Source organism: Ovis canadensis, chromosome 3 (assembly GCF_042477335.2).
Source record: "Ovis canadensis isolate MfBH-ARS-UI-01 breed Bighorn chromosome 3, ARS-UI_OviCan_v2, whole genome shotgun sequence".
In the NCBI taxonomy this organism is placed as follows: domain Eukaryota; kingdom Metazoa; phylum Chordata; class Mammalia; order Artiodactyla; family Bovidae; genus Ovis; species Ovis canadensis.
The window spans coordinates 220,024,654-220,046,847 of record NC_091247.1 but is presented as its reverse complement, the minus strand read 5'-3'; the positions used below and the strand labels follow the sequence as shown (position 1 = coordinate 220,046,847).

Genomic DNA, 22,194 nt, shown 5'->3' with positions numbered 1-22,194 from the left:
GCTGACCGCTCAGCACCCCGTGTCCCAGGCTCGAGCTAGGCTGCAGCGACCACTCCCAAGCCTGAGAATGCCGGGAGCACACCTTCTCCCTCGGTCCTGTTCAGCTTGTCTTCTTTCCTCCCTGCGGCGCCCACTGCCCACCCCAGGCTGGCCTCACCCTGTGGCCGCCCGGGAAGAAGGGAAGCGAGATGTGATGGATCTATCAGCCCGTCAGCTCGGCACCTCCCGGCCGGTGACAGGCTCTGGTTTGCGTGGGTCACCACCAGCCGCTGGGACACAGGACAGCGATAGGCCTGCCCAGCTGGGAACGCGGGCCCGAGAGGCGGGGGCTCCCGTGGAATGTGGCCCAGGCTGGGAAACTATTTTAAGGAGAAGAAAGTTAGGCCCAGTTCTGTGTGTTATCTCATGCTCTCTCTCGGGAGCGAGGACTTGGTAAATCTGTTTTTCCTCCTCGACTGTTTTAAGTTGTACATTCAAATGGCACATTAACTGGGATGAAAAGGGTCGTTTCAATATGACCCCGTTCTAATCTTAGAGCCATGCTGCTTTAGAGATAAGCAGTCAGTCGGGTCCTCAGGAAACCTCCACGGTGTCCCTCCATCCCTTTAGGCCCGGCCCCCTCTCCCTCCCCCCCATCAACGTCTGAAAGATGTTCCCACGGATATCTTCCCCTCCGTCTGTGTTTCGGGTTTCTCGTAGTAATGACATAGTCAGACTGCTTTCCCATTTATGTCATAGTTTGCTTGGCGGCCGATCCTTACGAGAACCTGGTTCCTTATGTCAAGTGTCACACGTGTTTAACATCCCCCCAGATGGCAACAGATGTATTTCTACTTTCACGTTCTCCTGACGAGGCATAAATGGCTGCTCTTCCCCGGTCACCAGGCTTCCACTTCCTCGGTGACGTGTTTTTCTCCGCTGCTACCACTTTCCTCCTTTGGTAGTTCTGGAAAATTCTGTCTCCACGGAGAGGAAGTTTTCACTGTAACCAGAGAACGGAGCTAGATCCTGGGTTTGTAACGAGGACTGAAGCCTCCAAAACACACACCGCCTGCAGGTTTCTTAGTCGCTGTGATCTTAGTGTCGGTGGTCCAGTCCACTCTCACGCGGGGGCACAGGGCGGTGGGTCGGCCTGCGGGAACCTGTGGGGGCAGCTAGCACCGGGGATCAGTGTCCGTGAGCCGGGAAGAGCCCGGAGTCAAGTCCTGAGAGCCTCGCTTAATGGTCTTGGGGTGAAAGACTTTTCTTGGCTACTAAGGCTCTCAGCGTATCGGCTTCAAAACTCTGACTCTTTTTTTCCAGTGTCCATGTATCAGAGAGCAGTATGTGTGTGTGTTTCAAAGAACAGTGGTCCGATCAAGAGAAAGCTGGAGTTTTTTCCCACTTGCCCCGCCCCTGCACTCACAGAGAAGATAGACTCCTGGTGCACGGACCACAAAAATTACCCCCATTTATAGGGGTCAGATTTACAGAGTCCTTTTAAAGGCATCTGCTTAACAGCACTAAAACGACACTTCCCGTACCTTTTGATATCTGAATCTTTACTGACAAGAAACAGAAAGACCCACAGGGCCACTGGTAGGTGAGTCAGGATGGGACGGGGGCAGTGAGTAAAATGTCACAAATGTTTGAATGATCAAATAATACCCATATAATTAAATATTTTGGAAGTTTAAATTAAGAAAATTATTTTCTTTTAAAAGTATATTTTGTTGGCTCTCATTGCCCTGTCATAACTTAGCAGCTGTTTTCGGTGAAGACTTTTTAAATGTGTGTGTAGTTAATGTGTTATTAATGTGATTAATATTACCAGATCCTCAACTAGATCTTTATAAACTTATTTTTTACTTGTTTGTGTCATTGTTTAGTCACTAACTAGTGTCCAACTCCTTTGAGACCCCATGGACTGTAGCCTGCCAGGCTCCTCTGTCCATGGGATTCTCCAGGCAAGAATACTGGAGTGGGTTGCCATTTCCTCCTCCAGGAGATCTTCCCCATCCAGGGACTGAATCCGAGTCTCCCACGTCTCCTGCACTGGCAAGTGGATTTTTTACTGCTGGGCCACCTGGGGGACCTTTGGACCTGTTTAGCCTTTGCTATAAAAATGACATAGATCGTACATACTAATATATACGACTTACTTGAAAATTAGCTGAATCAGTAGCAACTGTATTATGCCACATTGTTCTTTCATCACTAAATCATTAAGTCGTGGCTGCATCTAGTCTTTAAACAGTTGTAAATATTCTGTGCAGACACTTTGGTGTTGCAGATTCATCACTGAATTTTATTTTCTCAGCACTGTATCCTCACTTAAGGCCTCCAAATCTTTCAGTTAATAACACCTTCCCAGGAAAAAGGAGAAGGGAGAGAAGCTTCCAGGCCTAATATGTGTGTCAGGTGTCCAGCAGTTACAGAAGATGGAGCGTGTGTGTGTGTGTGTGTGTGTGCGTGCACGCGCGCGTGTGTGTGAATGTGTTCTCTGTGTGAGTGAGAGCTCTGTGTGAGCGTGTGTATGTGAGTATGTGTGTGTGTGAACGTGTTTGTGTGTGAGGTGTGTGTGAGCATGTGTATGTGAGAATGTGTGTGTGTGAACGTGTGTGTGCGTGAGTTCTGTGTGAGCATGTGTATGTGAGAATGTGTGTGTGAACATGTTTGTGTGCATGAGTGAGAGTTCTGTGTGAGCGTGTGTATGTGAGAATGTGTGTGTGTGAACACTTGTGTATGAGTGAGTTCTGTGTGGGCGTGTGTATGTGAGAATGTGTAAGTGTGTGAACATGTGTGTGTGTGAGTTCTGTGTGAGCATGTGTATGTGAGAATGTGTGTGTGAACGTGTTTGTGTGCGTGAGTGAGTTCTGTGTGGGCATGTGTATGTGAGAATGTGTGTGTGTGAACACGTGTGTGTGTGAGTTCTGTAGGCGTGTGTATGTGAGAATGTGTGTGTGAACATGTGTGTGTGCGTGAGTTCTGTGTGGGCGTGTGTATGGGAGTATGTGTGAGTGTGTGTGAACGTGTTTGTGTGCATGAGTTCTGTGTGAGCATGTGTATGTGAGAATATGTGTGTGTGAACATGTGTGTGTGCGTGAGTTCTGTGTGGGCGTGTGTATGTGAGAATGTGTGTGTGAACATGTTTGTGTGCATGAGTGAGAGTTCTGTGTGAGCGTGTGTATGTGAGAATGTGTGTGTGTGAACACGTGTGTGTGAGAGTGAGTTCTGTGTGGGCGTGTGTATGTGAGAATGTGTAAGTGTGTGAACATGTGTGTGTGTGAGTTCTGTGTGAGCATGTGTATGTGAGAATGTGTGTGTGAACGTGTTTGTGTGCGTGAGTGAGTTCTGTGTGGGCGTGTGTATGTGAGAATGTGTGAGTGTGTGAACACGTGTGTGTGTATGAGTGAGTTCTGTGTGGGCGTGTGTATGTGAGAATGTGTGTGTGTGAACATGTTTGTGTGCATGAGTGAGAGTTCTGTGTGAGCATGTGTATGTGAGAATATGTGTGTGTGTGTGAACACGTGTGTGTGAGTTCTGTGTGGGCGTGTGTATGGGAGAATGTGTGAGTGTGTATGAGTGTGTGAAGGCATGTGAGGCAGCGACGCTGCAGAGCTGGAGGTGAGAGAGCTGGGGCTCGTCTTCAGTCTGCTCATTGGCTAAGCGCTCGCCACGTGCCTGTTGTGTCCAGGTGCTGTGTTTGCAAGGACAGGACACTTCGGTGTGCGTCTGTGCATGCGTGTGTATCTGAGTGCCTTCTCTTGGGGCTTAAAAAGCCCCAGCTCAAGGATTTCAAGCTTCAACTCCAGCAACTAGTTCATTTATTCTACGAGTATGTACTCCCCTCATGGTGGAAAGGGGATTTGTTTCCCCTTCTTGAAGACACTCATTCACTGGTCCTCTGTGTTTCTTGCAGTGTCCATCTATGGAATTTGGTTTTATGACAAGGAAGAGTGCCAAAGAATCGCAGAGCTAATGAAGAAGTAAGTGCTGTGGGATGTGTTCTGTGTTGCTGAGTGTGTGGGACTGCACCGCGGGGTAAGCAGAGCCCGTCTCTGATAGCAGCTCCTTCACCACGCTTAGGAACACCTTCACCATTACTCACCAGATGAAAAATAAGCGTAAATGACAATGTCTCACACTTCCACTCGGCAAGATTTATTATGTAGAATAGTCCCCCTCTTTTTTTTCTGTGCATGTGATCTGTAATATCAATTTTTCTGGGTGGCAGTTTTCCTTAATACCATCCTCATTTGTAAATTAGCAGCTTTTTCCTCTGAAAAGCTATTAGTATATCTCAGTATATCTCAGTATATCTCAGAGTCTTTCTGAAAGGCTGCCCCTTCTCCTCTGGGGTCCCCATGCCCTCCTGCCCCAAGGACTGCCCTCCATCTGCCTGTGGGTCTTGAACCTCCTTCCCGTGTGACTCTTTAGGGCTTTGCTCAGTCTTTGTTTTCAATATCTTTGGAAATACCTGAGCTAATACTAGTTTAGTGATCAGCAGATGGACTCTCTCTCTCTCTCTCTCTCTCTCTCTGTCTTGTGTTCCTAGTCTCTTTTCTATTAACCTTTCGAGGCCTTGTTGACTGGTGCCAGTAGGCATGAGACTGGGGGGTGCTTACATGACTGTCTCCTGGTCCCGCTCTTGCTCCCCTGATGACCTGAAAGGAAGCCCAGGGCAGCACACTGTCCCCCTGGGGATCTGTCAACCCTCTGAGGTTCTTGAGCCCCAGGGCCGCTCTGGGAAGGGAGTTATTTCCCTGCATTCCTGTGGCTGGTTCAGAGCTTGGGAGCGAGTGAACTTCCTGCATGCCATGACCCTGGGCCAGGACTGGGCTCAGCCATACACGGAATCCAGCTGCCTCCCACACAGGCTCGAGCAAGCAGCTCCATCTACAAGAGAACCAACCATTTGTCAGTTTTAAATCCTAGGTCACTGAAATGGCCAAAGTAGCAGGGAAACATATACATTACCATCTGTCAAATAGATAGCCAGTGGGAATTTGCCGTGTGGCTCAGGGAGCTCAACCCAGTGCTCTGTGACAACCTAGGGGTGGAAGATGGGAGGGAGGCTCAACAGGGAGGGGCCATATGCAAACCTGTGGCTGATTCTTGTTGATGTATGGCTAAAAAGTGGCCCTAAAATATGGGCTGGGGGGAGCACTTTTTTATAGATAAGACTGATTTCTGAAAAGCCGAGCTGGTAAGAGCTAATTTTAAGTAAGCAGCTCAGGCTGCAGATGGTGATTAAGTGTGTTCAAACTGGTATTTACCACCGTAACAGCTAGTTCCTAGAACATTCCTGTGATTGTAAACTGCGGTGGATAATAATAGCAGGGCTTCATATAGATTAAAAGGCACCGTGTCCCCCAGCCAGGAGGCCCTGTGAAGACACTCAGGCTCTGTGGCGATGCCTCAGCAGCCGGAGCAGGACCTGCTTGGTGTCGAGCAATTAGCCAAGCACGATGCATGTGGACTCCCCGCCCATCCTCAGAGCTAAGCCTCAGCGAACCCGCAGCTTGCTTTCCCCACAGACCTCATGGCAGCGATGGGGAAGCACGAGCCGCGGTCAGAGCCCTCCCATGGGAGGGAGACGCACCCCTGCCAGCAGGAAGCGGCCTGGCCTCCCCTCTGCAAGGTGTTCCGGAGGACGGAGGCGCTTCCCAGCGCTGTGTTTTCACAACCCCTCTTCTGGGGTGGTACCTTCACTGTGCTTCTAAACCACCCGGGACACGGGGGCTGGGCTCAGCTGCGCTTCGACTCCCAGGCACTTTGGAAGAAGGGGGAGACTGGAACTGCCGTGTTGGGAACCTAGTCTCCAGGTTGAGAACCCTGAATTGGGTTCCTCAGCAGTTCAGGGGTCCCTCCTTATGCTCACAATGAGGAGTCACAGACTTCTTCTGAGAAGGACCCGATAGTGAATACTTTCAGCCTTTCGGGGCCACCTGGGTGACCGCGCCAGATGCAGTCCAGTGGTCAGTGAACTTGGGACCCCAACTCCCATGTTTCTCCCATCAGTTCCAGTGGTCTTTTTTCTAACACGATTGTAACAAGATAAAAACAGCTGGGTGAGAACTGGCTGGTTGTGTTGAGCTGTCTTTTCTGGTATGGATGTCGTCTTTGTTTTTCTAGCCTCACTCAGTACGAACAGCTGAAAGCCCACCACGGAGCGGGAGCCGGGGCCTCGCCCGTGAGCCTCAGCTCAGGAGAGGGCAAGGAGGCCGACATCTTGCGGATGCTGACCAAGGCCAAAGACGAGTACACGAAGGTGAGTCCCGTCCCCACGGTGACGCAGACTCAGATTCCAGGTGGGGGCCTGCCCGTTGAGGCAGACTTGGTCCCCTTCCTTCCGCCAAACAGAAACCTATGAGTAACACCATCCTTGTTGACTTTTAGTAGACTGAAGACTGTTTGCTTTTAAGTGGATGAAAGTGCAGTCCCAGGGGCTTCCCTGGTAGCTCCACAGTAAAGAAGCCGCCTGCCAGTGCAAGAGATGCAGGTTCGGTCCCTGGGTCGAGAAGATCCCCTGGAAGAGGAAATGGAGCCCACTCTAGTGTTCTTCTCTGGAGAGTCCCATGGTGGGCTGTGGTCTATAGGATCGCAAAGAGTTGAACATGACTTAGCAACTGAGAAACAACAGCAGAACACATCGTGTGCACACTGTTCATCGCTCAGCTGAGCGATGAGGAACAGAGGACGCTCTTCCTCCTGCCGTCGCCAGCCAGGGAGCGTCCAGAAGCACCTGCGCAGACACACTGTCCTTGCTCCACGTCCTTCTCGCCTCCCACTGCCCAGCGTGTGACACCAGGGCCCTGCCGGGGCACCCACCATGTGACCAGGGCAGGCCAGCCTCGCCGCCCCTGGAGGAGCCGCCTCCTGCTCTGCTCATCCGTCGGCAGGGGACACCTTCGGAGGCTCACTTCACATGTTCTCGGTCCCTCATGTGGCTTCTGACCCTCCCACTGGGGGTACCTGCCCCGAGAGCCCCCAGGTGGGGCAAGTCTGCTCACGTCTGTGTCTCTTCCGATACACAGAGCGTGGGCATCATAAGCGGCCCAGGCCTGGGTACGGGAAGGTGGGCATGGAAACACTGCCCTTCCTCAGGAGTCTTGCTATGAGAGCATGGATCTCCAGTGACCACAAGTCTTCAGGAGGACAGAGTGCTGGATGTTGGGCACATCCCAGGAGAACAGCACAGCTCCGATTGAGTCTTACACCAATTGACCACTGAGGCCTCTGCAACTCCAAACCTCTTAAATGTGTGATAATCCCAGAAAGTGAGTGAGGAAATACTTTGAGCTGGAGGAAGATGATATTGATAAAGCGAAGCCTGGCAACACTACAAATGCCTTTTTACATGAAGTTAATAGAGTAATTTGAAAAACTTATTTTGGACAATATTTTATGTTTTCTCCCTGAAGAAGCAAATGCCTAGCAGCACCGTGACCTTGAGCTTCCTCCTCCATTAGACTTAGTTGGAGGGCAGGTGAGGTTGGGGCAGTGGCCGGGCCAGGGGGGTCAAGGGCTGTGGGGCTACATGCCGAGTCTTTAGAAGTGGCCTGTTTTGAAGAACATGTGTGCACACGTATAACTGAACCACTTTTCTGAACACCTAAAGCTAATACGATTTTGCAGCTCAACTGTACTGCAATAAGAAAAATAAAATAATCGGTGGACTATTCTGTATTTAAGACTGTTTAAGGCAAGAAGGAATATTTGTCCTCTGGATATACATCTGAGTTAGCTATGAAATTAAAGAACTGTTGTATTTTGATGTTCAATGAGAAGATTTAGTGGAGAAAGGGAGATCAGTGGAGAAATAACTCCAGAAATAATTCAGAGAGCCAAAGCAAAAACAGCACCCAGTTGTGGATGTGACTGGTGATGGAACCAAGGTCCGATGCTGTAAAGAGCAGTATTGCGTAGGAACCTGGAATGTTAGGTCCATGAATCAAGGCAAATTGGAAGTGGTCAAACAGGAGATGGCAAGAGTGAACGTCGACATTTTAGGAATCAGCAAACTAAAATGGACCAGAATGGGTGAATTTAACTCAGATGACCATTATATCTACTACTGTGGGCAAGAATCCCTTAGAAGAAATGGAGTAGCCATCATAGTCAACAAGAGACTCCAAAATGCAGTACTTGGATGCAATCTCAAAAACAACAGAATGATCTCTGTTTGTTTCCAAGGCAAACCATTCAAGGTCACAGCAACCCAAGTCTATGCCCCGACCAGTAATACTGAAGAAGCTGAAGTTGAACAATTCTATGAAGACCTACAAGACCTTCTAGAACTAACACCCAAAAAAGATGTCCTTTTCATTATAGGGGACTGGAATGCAAAAATAGGAAGTCAAGAGATACCTGGAGTAACAGGCAAATCTGGCCTTGGAGCACAAAACAAAGCAGGTCAAAGGCTAACAGAGTTTTGCCAAGAGAACGCATTAGTCATAGCAAACACCATCTTTTCAACAACACAAAAGAATACTCTACACATGGACATCACTGGATGGTCAATACCAAAATCAGATTGATTATATTCTTTGCAGCCAAAGATGGAGAAGCTCTATACAGTCAGCAAGAACAAGACCGGGAGCTGAATGTGGCTCAGATCATGAACTCCTTATTGCCAAATTCAGATTTAAATTGAATAAAGTAGGGAAAACCACTAGACCATTCAGGTATGACCTAAATCAAATCCCTTACAATTATACAGTGGAGGAGACAAATAGATTCAAGAGATTAGATCTGATAGACAGTGTGCCTGAAGAACTATGGACTGAGGTTTGTGACATTGTACAAGAGGCAGTGATCAAGACCCAAGAAAAAGAAATGCAAAAAGGCAAAATGGTTGTCTGAGGAGGTCTTACAAATAGCTGAGAGATGAAGAGAAGCTAAAGGCAAAGGAGAAAAGGAAAGATATACTCATTTGAATGAAGAGTTCCAAAGAATAGCAAGGAGAGATAAGAAAGCCTTCCTCAGTGATCAGTGCAAAGAAATAGAGGAAAATAATAGAATGGGAAAGACTAGAGATGTCTTCCAGAAAATTAGAGATACTAAGGGAACATTTCATGCAAAGATAGGCATAATAAAGGGCAGAAATGGTATAGATCTAACAGAAGCAAAAGATATTAAGAAGAGGTGGCAAGAATACACAGAAGAACTGTACAAAAAAGATCTTCATGACCCAGATAATCACAATGGTGTGATCACTCACCTAGAGCCAGATGTCCTGGAGTGCAAAGTGAAGTGGGCCTTAGGAAGCATCACTACAAACCAAGCTAGTGGAGGTGATGGAATTCCAGTTGAGCTATTTCAAATCCTAAAAGATGATACTGTGAAAGTGCTGCACTCAATATGCCAGCAAATTTGGAAAACTCAGCGGTGGTCACAGGGCTGGGAAAGGTCAGTTTTCATTCCAATCCCAAAGAAACAGAATGCCAAAAAATGTTCAAACCACTGCACAATTGCACTTATCTGACACGCTAGCAAAGTAATGCTCAAAATTCTCCAAGCAAGGTTCAGCAATACGTGAACCGTGAACTTCCAGATGTTCAAGCTGGATTTAGAAAAGACAGAGGAACCAGAAATCAAGTTGCCAGCATCTGCTGGATCATCGAAAAAGCAAGAGAGTTCCAGAAAAACACCTGCTTTATTGACTACACCAAAGCCTTTGACTGTGGGGATCACAGCAAACTGTGGAAAATTCTTAAAGGGATGGTAACAGCAGACCACCTGACCTGCCTCCTGAGGAATCTATATGCAGGTCAAGAAGTAACAGTTAGAACTGGACATAGAATAACAGACTGGTTCCAAATCAGGAAAGAAGTATGTCAAGGCTGTATATTGTCACCCTGTTTATTTAACTTACATGCAGAGTACATCATGTGAAATGCTAGGCTGGATGAAGCACAGGCTGGAATCAAAGATTGCTGGGAGAAATATCAGTAACCTCAGATATGTAGATGACACCATCCTTATGGCAGAAAGTGAAGAACTAAAGAGCCTCTTGATGAAAGTGAAAGAGGAGTGAAAAAGTTGGCTTAAAACTCAACATTCATAAAACTAAGATCACAGCATCCAATCCCATCACTTCATGGCAAATAGATGGGGAAACAATGCAAATAGTGACAGACTTTATTTTGGGGGGGCTCCAAAATCACTGCAGATAGTGACTACAGCCATGAAATTAAAAGACGCTTGCTTCTTGGAAGAAAAGCTATGACCAACCTAGAAAGCATATTAAAAAGCAGAGACATTACTGTGCCAACAAAGGTCCATCTAGTCAAAGCTATGGTTTTTCCAGTAATCATCTGTGGATATGAGAGTTGTCCTATAAAGAAAGCTGAGTGCCAAAGAATTGATGCTTTTGAACTGTGATGTTGGAGAAGACTCTTGAGAGTCTCTTGGACTGCAAGGAGATCCAACCAGTCCATCCTAAAGTAAATCAGTCCTGAATATTCATTGGAAGGACTGATGCTGAAGCTGAAACTCCAATACTCTGGCCACCTGATGGGAAGAACTGACTCATTGGAAAAGATCCTGATGCTTGGAAAGATGAAAGTCAGGAGGAGAAGGGGACAACAGAGGATGAGATGGTTGGATGGCATCACCAACTCGATGGACATGAATTTGAGTAAGCTCTGGGAGTTGGTGATGGACAGGGAAGCCTGGCGTGCTACAGACCATGGTGTTGCAAAGAGTCAGACACAACTGAGCAACTGAACTGAACTGAAAAATTTTAAAGTAGAAGAAAGAAAATGAAATTACGCATAACCCTACCACCCAACAATGTCTGCCTTTAGCACTTCAAGTATATTTTCCCCCAGGCTTCCCTGCCTCGTGGGTACTCGTGTCTGTGTGATAAACAGGCTCATGTGATGTAGCTGTTAAAGCCTCAGGTTCTCTGCAAAGAATCCGTTATACACTTTTGCCAATTCTGTCTGTTTTTCCAAGTAAGGAAGGGCATAGAAGCTTTGGGTAGGGAGAGGCGTAGAAGCTTCAACCACTGGATAATGAGCTGCAAGCCTCGGAAGTCAGTCTTGTTCTGAGCACTTTTTACATGAAAGTGAAGCTTCATTGGTAGATGGCCTGTGGTGGTGACTCAGGAAGCAGCTGCTGGCCGCTTCCCCTGGGGGGTGCTGTCCACGGCCCGCCTCAGCGTGTGCAGAGTAAAGCAGTTGGCAACCCAGGGACCCTGAGCGCAGAAGGGAGCACTCGCAGAAGTGAGCTGAGCTCCGCTGTCTTTGGCATAGCCAGCAGGCTGTCCAGCCTTTTCACGCCAGCATTCCACCAGTGACTCTGTTGGGGACCACACTCTGGTCTCCTGTTGGTGATCCACATCTTGGAAGCCAGGCCAGTGGTCCTGTGGCCATAACTCACCTGAGAGTTAGAAATAACTTTTTATGACTCAGAAAGTGATTCCATGTGCCATTTAATACTAGCGCCAAATATGCGAATGGTGGACGGAATTCTTGGCTGAAAAAAGTCCTTTGTGCAGCGAACTTTCCAAACCGAAGCAAGCACACTGGTGATCAGCCCCAGCCCCAACATCCTCGGGTAGAAAGTGCAGCCAACAGCCATGAAGCTTACGGAAACACTCAGGGTCTGGGGGCGGGAGTTGGGGGGGAAAGTTGTATTCACGGCCACTCCACGCTGAGGGCAGAGAAGTGTGTCCTGGCCCGAGGGCACAAGTGTGCCATGGAAACGAATGACGCCACAAAGCCCACCTGGCAGAAGCCCGCACTTTACAGTTTTATTTGCTGTTTCAGAGAGGGAGTCACAGACAGCGCTGCTGCACCCTCCCTGCTGTGAATCCCAGTGTGTGAGCAATTGCATGGTTGATTAGATTAATGAGCGGTGATGACTCGGGATCTGAAATGACGAGGCTTGTCTCTCATCTCTTTCTCTGTGAAATTCTAATTTGTAGTGAGCGGTTCAGAACACTCGGATTTGAATTATTCTGTTTATGCAAAAATCACTCATTAAATAAGGATGATGTTAGTAATTTTTAAAAATCAGTGGTTTGAGTCAGCTTTCCCCATTGGTTTATAGACCAAGGTCAGTCGCTCTGAGAACACAGCTCTCCAGTCTTAAGTCAGCTGCCAACTGGGCTTGGAGCCCTCCCCTGACCCAGACGAGGCGCCAGGGGAGCCTTTGTATTGCTGATTACCGTGGGAGAGCCGGAGACTTTGTTAAAGCTGCTGCTTCTCAGGCAGACCCCCAGACTGTCACACCTCCGGGCGTCTCGGGGCCTCTGGATCCTGCAGGCCGATGGAGTACCGCTGAATTGTGCCGCTGCGACACACTCAATCTGAATTTGGTTTAGACTCAAACATAGCTTGGGCTTCCCAGGTAGCACTAGTGGTAGAGGACCCACCTACCAATGCAGGAGATGTAAGAGACCTTGGGTTCCATCCCTGGGTCAGGAAGATCCCCTGGAATAGTAAATGGCTACCCACTCCAGTATTCTTGCCTGGAAAATTCCATGAACAGAGGAGCCTGGCAGGCTACCATCCGTGGTGTCACCAAGAGCCAGATACAACTTAGCAGCTGAGCACACAGATACGATAAAGAGCATGAAGATGCGTTCTTCTCAAGAGATTAAAGTTTCTTTTACACCGAAAATGAGGTTCTTTTTTCCATTTCAGTGTAAAACCTGCTCCGAGCCCAAACAGATCAGCAGCTCGTCCGCCATCCACGACAACCCCAACCTCATCAAGCCGATTCCAGTGAAACCCAGTGGGAGCCGGCAGCAGCGGGGCCCTCGGCCCGGCCAGGTGCACGGTCCTTGCTCTCCACCCGGTCCCAGTGATTCCTGAGGGACTTTGGCCCTGAGGCTGATCAGAGGCGAGGGGGTGGGGGGCTGTGCTATGGAGGTGCCCTAGAGTTGATCCAGGAAAGAGAGATTTCAAAGTGGAGGTTTTGTCATTATGTATAATTTGCTCTTCCTACAAAGGATTGCCGTTTTGACATTTGGCATTTCCCTTACTCTGTGAACTTGATTCCTTAGAGGTTAATTTGTTCCAAAAAGACAGCAGCCTAATACCACATTGGAGCTGACGATACTATTACCCGTTGGGCCATATCCTTCTGAAGTTGGCCACTGACAAGAGATGCAGCCCTCCCCACTTGGCGCCCAGTCTGGGGCCATGTGCCCTGTGTGGGTGGGACTCCTGGCCTAAGGACTGGTGTCAAGTCCCCCTTTAGACCCCATGGCCCGTCACTGCATTTGCATCTAAGATACAAACTTGAAACATGACATCAGTTTTTGTATGAGTATGTATATTTTTCAGAATACCCCAGCATCAGCAAAAGGGCTAATCTGCAAGTTCCATCACTGAGTGTGGGTGTAACCAGTACCTATGGTTATTCTTCATCAAAAAAAGTTTTTATAAGGGAATTGTTGGTTTAAATCAACTTTAAAGATGAACATGGAGCCAAAAGACAGTCTCATGCAAGTCTTGCATTGAATTTTTTTAAAATGTCTTTTCTAATTATTTTTTAGTTTTTATTATAAGTTTGCTTTTCGTGGAAATTGTTTACAAGAGAAACTGGAATATGTGTCTTTAGGGTACACACATGTTCTCCTAGCAGAGGCACCAGGGCACAGGCAGGAAGGAAGAAGGCCTGTCGCCAGCCACAGGGGCATTTACGCCTCTGACGGGCTATTAGAGCTACTACTATGTATTCAGATCGAGTTAGAGAGAGTGATGACTTAGAACTCTCCAGCTCTTAATTTCTATCATTCTGTGGAAAACTGTCAGGAATTCTGAAGCCCGTGTGTTTCTGTGTTTGCTCGGTGTCCCAGGTGCTTTGCAGGGGGAGGTATACTTCCTGCTGGGGAGATGGTCCTCCGTCTGTCAGTGTCTGTGCTTTTGCACACGGTCGTTCCCAGGCCCAGCAAGCGTCTCCTGACTGCTCGTCAGTCAGCGGATAGTGAGGGACTTCCACGGTGGCCCAGCTTTTAGGGCTCCGGGCTTCCGCTTGCAGGGGGCCCGAGTTCCATCCCTGGTTAGGGAACTGGATCCCTCATGTGGCCCAGCCCCCCTCCCGAAAAAAAAATTCAATAGATACTGAAATATGACAGCTGTCTTGGGAGGGAGAAGCCTGTGACAAAATTTGATGTTAGAAAGGCAGTCCCAGATGGGTAAAGTTTATGATCATTAGGCTTTTCTATCCTCTAATCGACCCCTTGTAAATAGAAATCATCGTGTGGGTAAGTTAGGTTTCGTTCCCCCCATCACGCATAACCAGATCACACATGGACACGCTCTCAGACGTGTGTGTTTGTTCCAGACCTCAGACCCGGAACCCCAGCACCTGTCCTTGACGGCGCTCTTCGGGAAGCGGGACAAAGCCCCAAGTCAGGAGGCCGCAGGGCCTCCCCCGACCCCCCCCCTGCATCGGCAACAGCCAGAGAAGCTCCCGGTGCGGCAGGGGGTCGTCCGGCCCCTGTCCTATGAGGAGCCCCGGAGACCCTCGCCCCCCGTTGACAAGCAGCTCTGCCCTGCCATTCAGAAGCTCATGGTCAGGAGCGCGGACCTACAGCCACTGGCAGAGCTGCCTGAGAGCCGGCCCTGCACAGACGCCCTCAGGGCGGCCTGCGCTGGGCCCGCCCAGACAGGGTCTCCCCACAGGCACGCACTCGCAGCCCCTGGGACTCAGAACCCCCTCCAGGTGCAGAGCATCCCCGGGGCCGAGAACAAGTGTGAGCCCGGGGTGCCAGCACCTGCCAGCTCGGCCACCACCCCCGCGGCCCCGGCCCAGCCCACCCGTCTCGGCAGTGCCCTCCTGCCCCAGACTCCAGGGCCCTGGGCCCTCCCCAGACCAACACCCCCCGGCCCTGGCCCCGGCCATCAGCCAGTGGGGCCAGGCGAGGTCTCCCCACGGGAGCTGCTGCGGAGGCTCCAGGCGGTACAGCAGGAACAGCAGCTGCCAGCGCCCGGCCGCCCAGCCCTGGCAGCCAAGTTCCCCACAGCAACCCCGAGCACCCGAGTGCGGAACCCCCTGGAGCCCTGGAGGGACCCGCCCCCCAGCACTGAGCAGCCAGCTCCCCTCCTTCAGGTAAGTGTCCTGCCGGGGAGCACTGGACGGGGTCCATGCAGGACACCGCACCCGCCTCCACCTCCTGCCAGGAAGGGGTCTGCTCTCTGCCCAGTGGTTCTGGGAGCCCTCCTTTCAAACACGCTTCATTCCTAGAGAGAAGACTTCTTGTTTCCACGTGTGACATGGATACAAGAAAACCCTAGGTCTTTGTGGTTGGAAACTTAGGGTCTGAAATTGTTCCAGGATGCCATGCCTCAGGTCCCCGCTGGTTACGTCGCCCACAGTGAACTGTTGTGTATTCACGATGCAGTACGTGCTTTCAGGCACTGGCTGCGGGCCAGGCCCCTCTGCACGTGCTGCGTGGAGGTGAGCCGGGCGCCCTGTCCCTGTGGAGGCCGCAGCCCGTGGGGTCTTGAGGTCAGCGGAAAAGCGGGTCACTGACCCTGGAAGGCACAGCCTCCCTGCCCATCTCTGCAGGGATAGCTTAGTGAGAGTCAGGAGAAGCCAGAAGCTGCCGCTGCCCCTGCCCCCGCCCCGACGACATGCACACTGACTGCCAGAAAGGAAATGTCCTTCTTAGAAGTGCTCCGTCCTCCGGGGAAGCTGGTTCTCTGTGGTCACTAATAACTCGGGGAAGTGACAAAACTGAGAGCTTGTCCATTTCTTCACTGCTCACGCGCAGGCAGCATCTGGAGATCTGAGGGACGTTTTTCCGTTTGGGCTGGTACAGATTCATTGACAGTGCCTCAGGGCTCAAGTTCAGGAAGTTCTTCCTATGTATTATGTGTCCTCGTTGCTCCTTCTGTCCTGTTTCGGCGAGCGGCTTACAGCAGGGCCCCAGAATCGTTCACTTTCAGGAACCAAGGCTGCAGGCGTGGAAACACAGTCTTCATGTTTGTCAGACTGTGGGTCGAAGTGCTCCTGTGGGCCGTTGATGGAAATCTCACCTGTGAGCACCTGCCGTCCTGAGACAGAGGCTGCTCCCCGCCCTCATCCTCGCCCCAGCGCGACCGTGCCCCCTTTCTCTGCTTGTTCCCGAGGATTCAGACCGGGCACTAGGAAGCTGGAGTTAATGGTTGGCGGTCACCCTCACGGGCACGCCCCCCTTCCCTGCTCACAGGCCACAGAGCCGGTGCTCCACTAGCCGCCCGTGGAGCCACCTCTGCTTCAAACGACGACCAGGGACAGTTACACAAACCACCTGCCCCCTCCGCCTGCTTTCTGCCCAGGACAGTGCCAAGAGGGTGACTGAGGTCACAGCAGCTCCCGAGGGGCCAGGAGACACTATGGAAAACTTGGTTTTAGATCAGGTAGCCAAGAAAGGCAGACTGACCTGCCCGGACAGACCGGTCACTTGCAGGGCCTGCAGGAATAGTCCCCAGGGCGCTGTCCCCCCAGGCCCGAGTGCAGAGAATCAGGAGTTTGGGGGGTGAAGATGTGACCCTGCCCGTTCTGCCTACGCCAGGCGAGGAACAGGGCGGCTCCCTCACAGCAGGAAGATGGGCCCCAGCGGGCAGGGGCATGGACAGCCAGCCCCAAGGGAAAGGACAGGTTCTAGATGCGGTCAAGTGGTAACCGGAAGCGGGGAAGTGAGGTGCTACTCAGAGCACAAGCCTTCCTGCCGAGTGGCCCGTGGGTATGACAGCGGACGCCAGGCCGATGGTACCAGGGTGGGGCGGGGGGCGGTGCAGGCGCAGGCGCAGCTGGCCTTCTGTGGGCTGCCCCGATGCTGGAGCCGCGGGCGGTTAGCCTTGGAGCCTGCCGTGTCCCCCTCACTGTCCTCGCCCTCCATGTGCGCCGGCGCCGGCCCCCTGCACCTGCCCACCTGCCTCCATCTCCCCGGCCAGGCCCTCTCGCCGCAGCGCATCCCGGCCACCGTGACCCCACCTCCACTCATGTCGCCCCTGGTGTTCGCGCAGCCCAGCTGGGCCCCGCCGCAAGAGAGGAGCCGTGCGCCCTTGCCCCCAGGAAACCAGGACCCCGCTGCCACCCCCTCTGGCCTCCTCCTGCCCCTGCGGACGCCCGAGCCCCCAGGGACCCCCGGCAGCACCCTGAGCAAGCCGCAGCTCCAGGAGGCCCTGCTGCACCTCATCCAGGTAGGGAGCACCGCCCCCTCCTCTGCCTCACCCAGGGCTCCCTGCCCACTCCTGCTCCCCAAGAACCAGAGGGTGATGCGGCAGCCCAGAGCTTCCGGGTGGATGCGTCCGCTCCTCAGGATGCTGTCCTTGGAGGAGGGACTCGGTCCTCCAGTGCAGGAAAGGAAGAGGCAGGCACCACCCCTGCCACTGGAGGGTCCTTGGCCTGGGGGCATTGGGAACCAGCAGGAGGTGGAGAGAGGCTGCCCTGAGCCCCGGGGAGGGGGCAGCGGGGACAGCAGGAGTGTCTATGACAGCCCAGGCGTGTTTTACAGAGATCCTTAAAGCCTGCAGTGAGGATGGGGTGGGATGACTTCCTGTGCTCACTCGTCCCTGTGAAATAACAAGAACAAGGACACTTGCACAGAGCTGTGCCAGGCTGGGTTTCCAAGACCAGGAGGCTGAGGCCGAGGGACAGGCCTGCGGGCACCCGCCAGCGAAGAGCAGAGCTAAGGCCGCAGCCTCACTGTCCAGCCCCCCTGCCCACCTCACAGACCCGCCACGAGGTGGCTGGGCGGCCCAGAGAGAGCACACCCCAGGACTCAGGGCAGGCCCTGAAAAGCTGGCGGACCCAGACAGCTCAGGTCTCACGTTCAGGGGTCTTTTGTGTAGTCTCTTTGGGTAAAAGGATTTTCGTGTCATTTTGCTTGAGTGTCAGGGGGCCTTGAGAGAGCGGCCAGCACTTCCTTGCTCTGTAGTCCGGCTCAAAAAATGGAAGTCTCCTCTAGTCAGACTGTTTAGTTTGAAGGTAACGCATTTTAGAGAGGAGGGGAAGGGGTCAGGAAGCAGCTGAGCATGAAAGCGGAACAGATAGGAGTTGCCCGAACCTCCCTGATTGCCAGGAAGGGGAGCCCCCTCCTTTTCCAGGGGCCGCTCGTGGTAAGTTCATGAAGGCTTGGGGACGACATCTATACACCTCTGTGAGCAATAGACAAAAACCCCTTAAATGTGAATGTAGAGGCACTTACTCCATCTAATAACCCTGTCCACAGTTCTCGGTGCAGGGGCAGAGACGCTGCGGGGCTGCAGCGGCCCCTCCCCCAGGCCTCGCTAGTTAGATTTCACAGTCTGTCACCTGCACTGGCCGCTCCCCCGTGAGCCCCTGGGAGTGAGCAGGCGTGTGAGCCATGGGTGGATCACCAGAGCGCCACAGAGCCCGGCGGGAGGGAGTCTCCAGCTTCAGAAACAGAAAACCTCCATGGGTCCCTCGGCCCCTGGAGCAGCAGCAGAGCCCCCCGGTCTCATCGCTGTCCCCCAGCCAAGGCCAGAGCCCTCCTCAGCTAACGGGGCCAGGGCAGGGCTCTGGCTCTGGCTTCACCAAGCACATTGCCCTGAAGTCTTCACTTTGGCCCACAGTAAAGGCCAGCCTCCCCGGTGGCTCAGTAGTAAAGAACCTGCCTGCCAATGCAGGAGACCCAGGTTTGATCCCTGAGTCAGGAAGATCCCAAGGAGAAGAAAGTGGCAACCCACTCCAGTATTCTTGCCTGGGAAATCCCATGGACAGAGGAGCCTGGCGGGCTACAGCCCATGAGGTCGTAAAGAGTCGGACACAACTAAACAGCAACAACCACTGCTTGTGGGTGACTTGGGGACCTTTCAGAGCCACTAGTGATCTTGCAGCCAGGCGGGCAGGATCGAGTGGGTCCTGTCCTCCCCCAGCAGCCTCCAGAGGCCTGGTGTCTCTGCAGGCAGCGGACTGACCAGGCCTCTCTGGAGCTGGCCTCACTCCGTGCTTCCCCAAGGCTGGGGCCCTGAGCTGCAGGCCACAAGCACCTGTTGCTTCCCCACCTGACCGCTGAGGACCCACAGCTGACTCATATCCCTACCACCTCCACAGCCTGGCCTCAGCCCCCCTATTCACACAGGTGCTTAGAGACCAGGCACGTGAGCACCCAGGGTGGGAGGAACAGCTTAGGATCTGGTGCCAGCCCAGCCCCAAGACAGACTAAGCTTCTGGTTTCTGCAGCCGAGTCTCACCCCCTCGGGGCCTCTGATTCTGTTTTCCAGAACGACGACAACTTCTTGAACATCATCTACGAGGCTTATCTCTTCAGCTTGACACAAGCGGCTGTGAAGAAGACTCTATGAAAGCAAGACATTTCAAAACCCATGTCCAAAGTCCTCCAGTTCAAGGCTGTTTCTTGTCAAATGTTTCCCTAAATGTTTCTGCCTTTTTAAAGGAAAGGAAAGGAAAGGAAAGGACGTATAATATGAAATAAAAGGTTTCAGACATTTTCAGTCGCGCGTCTGTTTTCATTCCATCCTTCAGGGCACCGGGTGCCAAGGATTGCGCGCGTGGGAAAAGCCCTTAGCTCACGTCACATCGCAGCGAATGCGGCGCTTCAGCAGTGTTTGCTTCTTCCCATCCTCATTTCTGAAGAGTATTCTCCCCGTGGAAAGAGCCCTTCCCTTCCAGGAACGCGGTTTCTTTTTCATCAGCAGCTGCAGTTATTTCGGGACCTCAGAGAACATGCCAACCACCAGGTGGCAGTGTAGGCCCGCAGCCACCGACGCGCCCCACCGGCCTCGCCAGTAACAAGAGGAGCGATTTTCCAGACAAAGTCAACCTGTTTGTCAGCACCCATTGGCACCGATTGCTGGGCCCTTGATGGGAAATGCTTGCCGAAAGTATTCACCGCTGGTTTCTATGGGGGTCATCCCAGGACTCCAGACACGTCCCAGGCTTCCAGCAACACAGCATCTGTCCAGCCCCTTCGGCAGAAGCCAGCCTCTGCTCCCAGGGGAACACTTTGCAGTCTTCAGCGAATAGAGCTGAGAGGAAGGCCACAGATCTTGAAGCCAGTTCTTGGCCTCTGCAGGATGGCTGCGGCCCAGACGGGCTTGTGTTCACAGAGCCAAGGGGCTCGCCCTCGGAAGGAGGCAGGAGGGCTCTGTCCAGGTTGACCTAATCCCTGCCGAGCATCGGAAATGAAGTCAGCTTTGCATTTCTACAGCCCTGTTTCTTCTCGGACCATAAAAAGATCTCCAGATGCCTACACTAGCCAGGCCTCGCGCTCCTTTCAGGGTCAGAAAAGAGGCGGGGGAAGTAGGTTTCCTCACAGCTTCTGCCGCCTGGACATGGACCGGGAGCACAGACCTGGGGCAGGCGCGTGGCCAGGCTGGGTCTTGGGGCGCCTCCTCGCCCGCCCCTGAGGGAAGGAGCTAAACTTTCTGGGCCCTTGAAGTACACCCTGAGTCCAGGGACCTGCTGTCACCCCCTGAGTCAGGGAGGGACAGGCCCTTCTGTTTCTCCAACACTCACAGCATCTGACGCGACGGCAGACCCTCAGGGCACTTGAAGCTCGTCGCTGCCTGTGCAGGATCTCTGCGTTCCTACAGGGCAGGAGGGCAGGGGGAGACACGTGGACCTGCTGCCCTCACAACGGGAACTACTCCCCTCGGCCCCACACCCCCCATACTCAACCTGGAGCAAAATCAACCTTCTCCCCAACTGCAGGCCGACCTCTAAAACAAGCCTGCGTATCCTTGATCAGTGTTCAGGGTCGCTTCTCCAGCTGAGGGAAATGAAAGCCACCGAAAAATTTCCCAATATACTTGTGGTGGCAAATGGCTGATTTCTGAAATAAGGATTTTATTTACTTGATTTGGATAAACAGCCCAGTCAGAACACTGACAGTGCAGACAGCTGGGAGGGCGCTCCCCCGCACACCCCCTCACAGCGTGGTTGGAAGGACGCCCCCGCCCGGCATGGTCCCGCTGTCACCACAGGCTTCACTGGGCCGTTCCAGGTCGGCACCGCAGTGATCGGGTTTGAAGACGGATTCTCCATTCTTTCCTGGAATGAATCGCTTTGGAAATGACAGGCCCAGTTTGTTCAGAACAAGCACGGAGCCCCCTTCAAAGGGCTCTCGGAGGTGGGGGAGCTGAGTCCCTCTGTGTTTAGGGGGCGGGGGCTGCTTTGTCCAAAGGCCTTTCCCTGGAGGGTTCAGGAGGTGGACTGCCGGGCCACCTACACATAAACTGACTTTCCTTTTTCCTACCTCACCCCAATTCTGAGACCATTGCAGACAGCCCCCCTCCACGTCGTCGGCTCCCGACAGCCCCTTGAGGCTAACGGAATCCCACAGGAGGAAGGTGAGATGCGTCCCCGGGCTCTGGGCTTTAACCCTGGAGACGGAATCCCACAGGAGGGAGGTGAGATGCGTCCCCGGGCTCTGGGCTTTAACCCTGGAGACGGGACCCAAGTCAGTTCTGCCTGCTGTGGGGACAAAACACAGGGCCTTGGTCAGACGGCCTTGCCCCCAAGTCCTGGATGAGGGACCCCGTCTCAGACGCTGCTGTTTCATTTATAAAGTGAAAGCTGCACGCGCCTCTCAGGTCCTCATGGGGATTAAATAGGAGTGACTCGGAGCTGCCTCCCGAGGCCACAAGGGCCCAGCTGGGACTCCCGTGACCTCGCCTACCGCCCCGAGGGGCGCTGTTCTCCCCTACTCCTCTATGGATGATGGGGGATAGTTCCCCTCACCCCTTCTCTTCAGAGGAGAAGCCCTGACCTTCAACGCACAGCAACCCCATCCCCATGACCCAGCTGCTGCCGCCACCACCCTACCCTCATTGCGAGGCTGGAAGAAAAAGAAAGTGCCACTCAGTCGTCCGACTCTGCGACCCCACAGACTGTAGCCCTCCAGGCTCCACTGTCAATGGGATTCTCCAGGCAAGAGTACTGGAGTGGGTTGCCATTCCCTTCTCCAGGGGATCTTCCCGAGCCAGGGATCGAACCTGGGTCTCCTGCATTGGAGGCAGATTCTTCACCGCCCAAGCCACCAGGGAAGCACTCATTCTGAGGCTGGAGGAGGAGAAGTTGAAGGGATATCCTGTCCTGCACCGTCTTTGCAGAGACTGCGCTCTGCTGTTCCCTACTCATCAGCGTCCTTAGGAACGTCTGAGCCTGGCCCTGCAACGCCCACCCACAGGGCCACCTCTGCACGACCCCCCTGCACTGACACGGACTCCAGGCCAGGGGCCACATCCCTGGTACTGGGTGACCGCCTCTCCCTCAGAC

The 22,194-nt window shown here is 52.6% G+C and overlaps 1 protein-coding gene across 6 annotated transcripts in view; it reads left to right on the top strand.

Annotated features, from left to right (window-relative positions):
• The window catches only part of DCP1B (decapping mRNA 1B), a 44,000-nt gene extending 24,591 nt beyond the window's left edge, over nucleotides 1-19,409 (top strand). For 4 of the 6 annotated variants that reach the window (XM_069585932.1, XM_069585934.1, XM_069585936.1 and 1 more), the window contains exons 4-9: nucleotides 3,902-3,968; nucleotides 6,118-6,253; nucleotides 12,639-12,767; nucleotides 14,287-15,054; nucleotides 16,884-17,132; nucleotides 19,179-19,409. In XM_069585932.1, coding sequence (XP_069442033.1) covers nucleotides 3,902-3,968; nucleotides 6,118-6,253; nucleotides 12,639-12,767; nucleotides 14,287-15,054; nucleotides 16,884-17,132; nucleotides 19,179-19,259 — 1,430 coding nt within the window. In that variant the 3' untranslated portion in view covers nucleotides 19,260-19,409. The remainder of the gene's footprint in view (nucleotides 1-3,901; nucleotides 3,969-6,117; nucleotides 6,254-12,638; nucleotides 12,768-14,286; nucleotides 15,055-16,883; nucleotides 17,133-19,178) is intronic. The other 2 variants (XM_069585933.1, XM_069585938.1) reach the window with 1 other exon arrangement.
• Nucleotides 19,410-22,194: the final 2,785 nt, after the last annotated feature.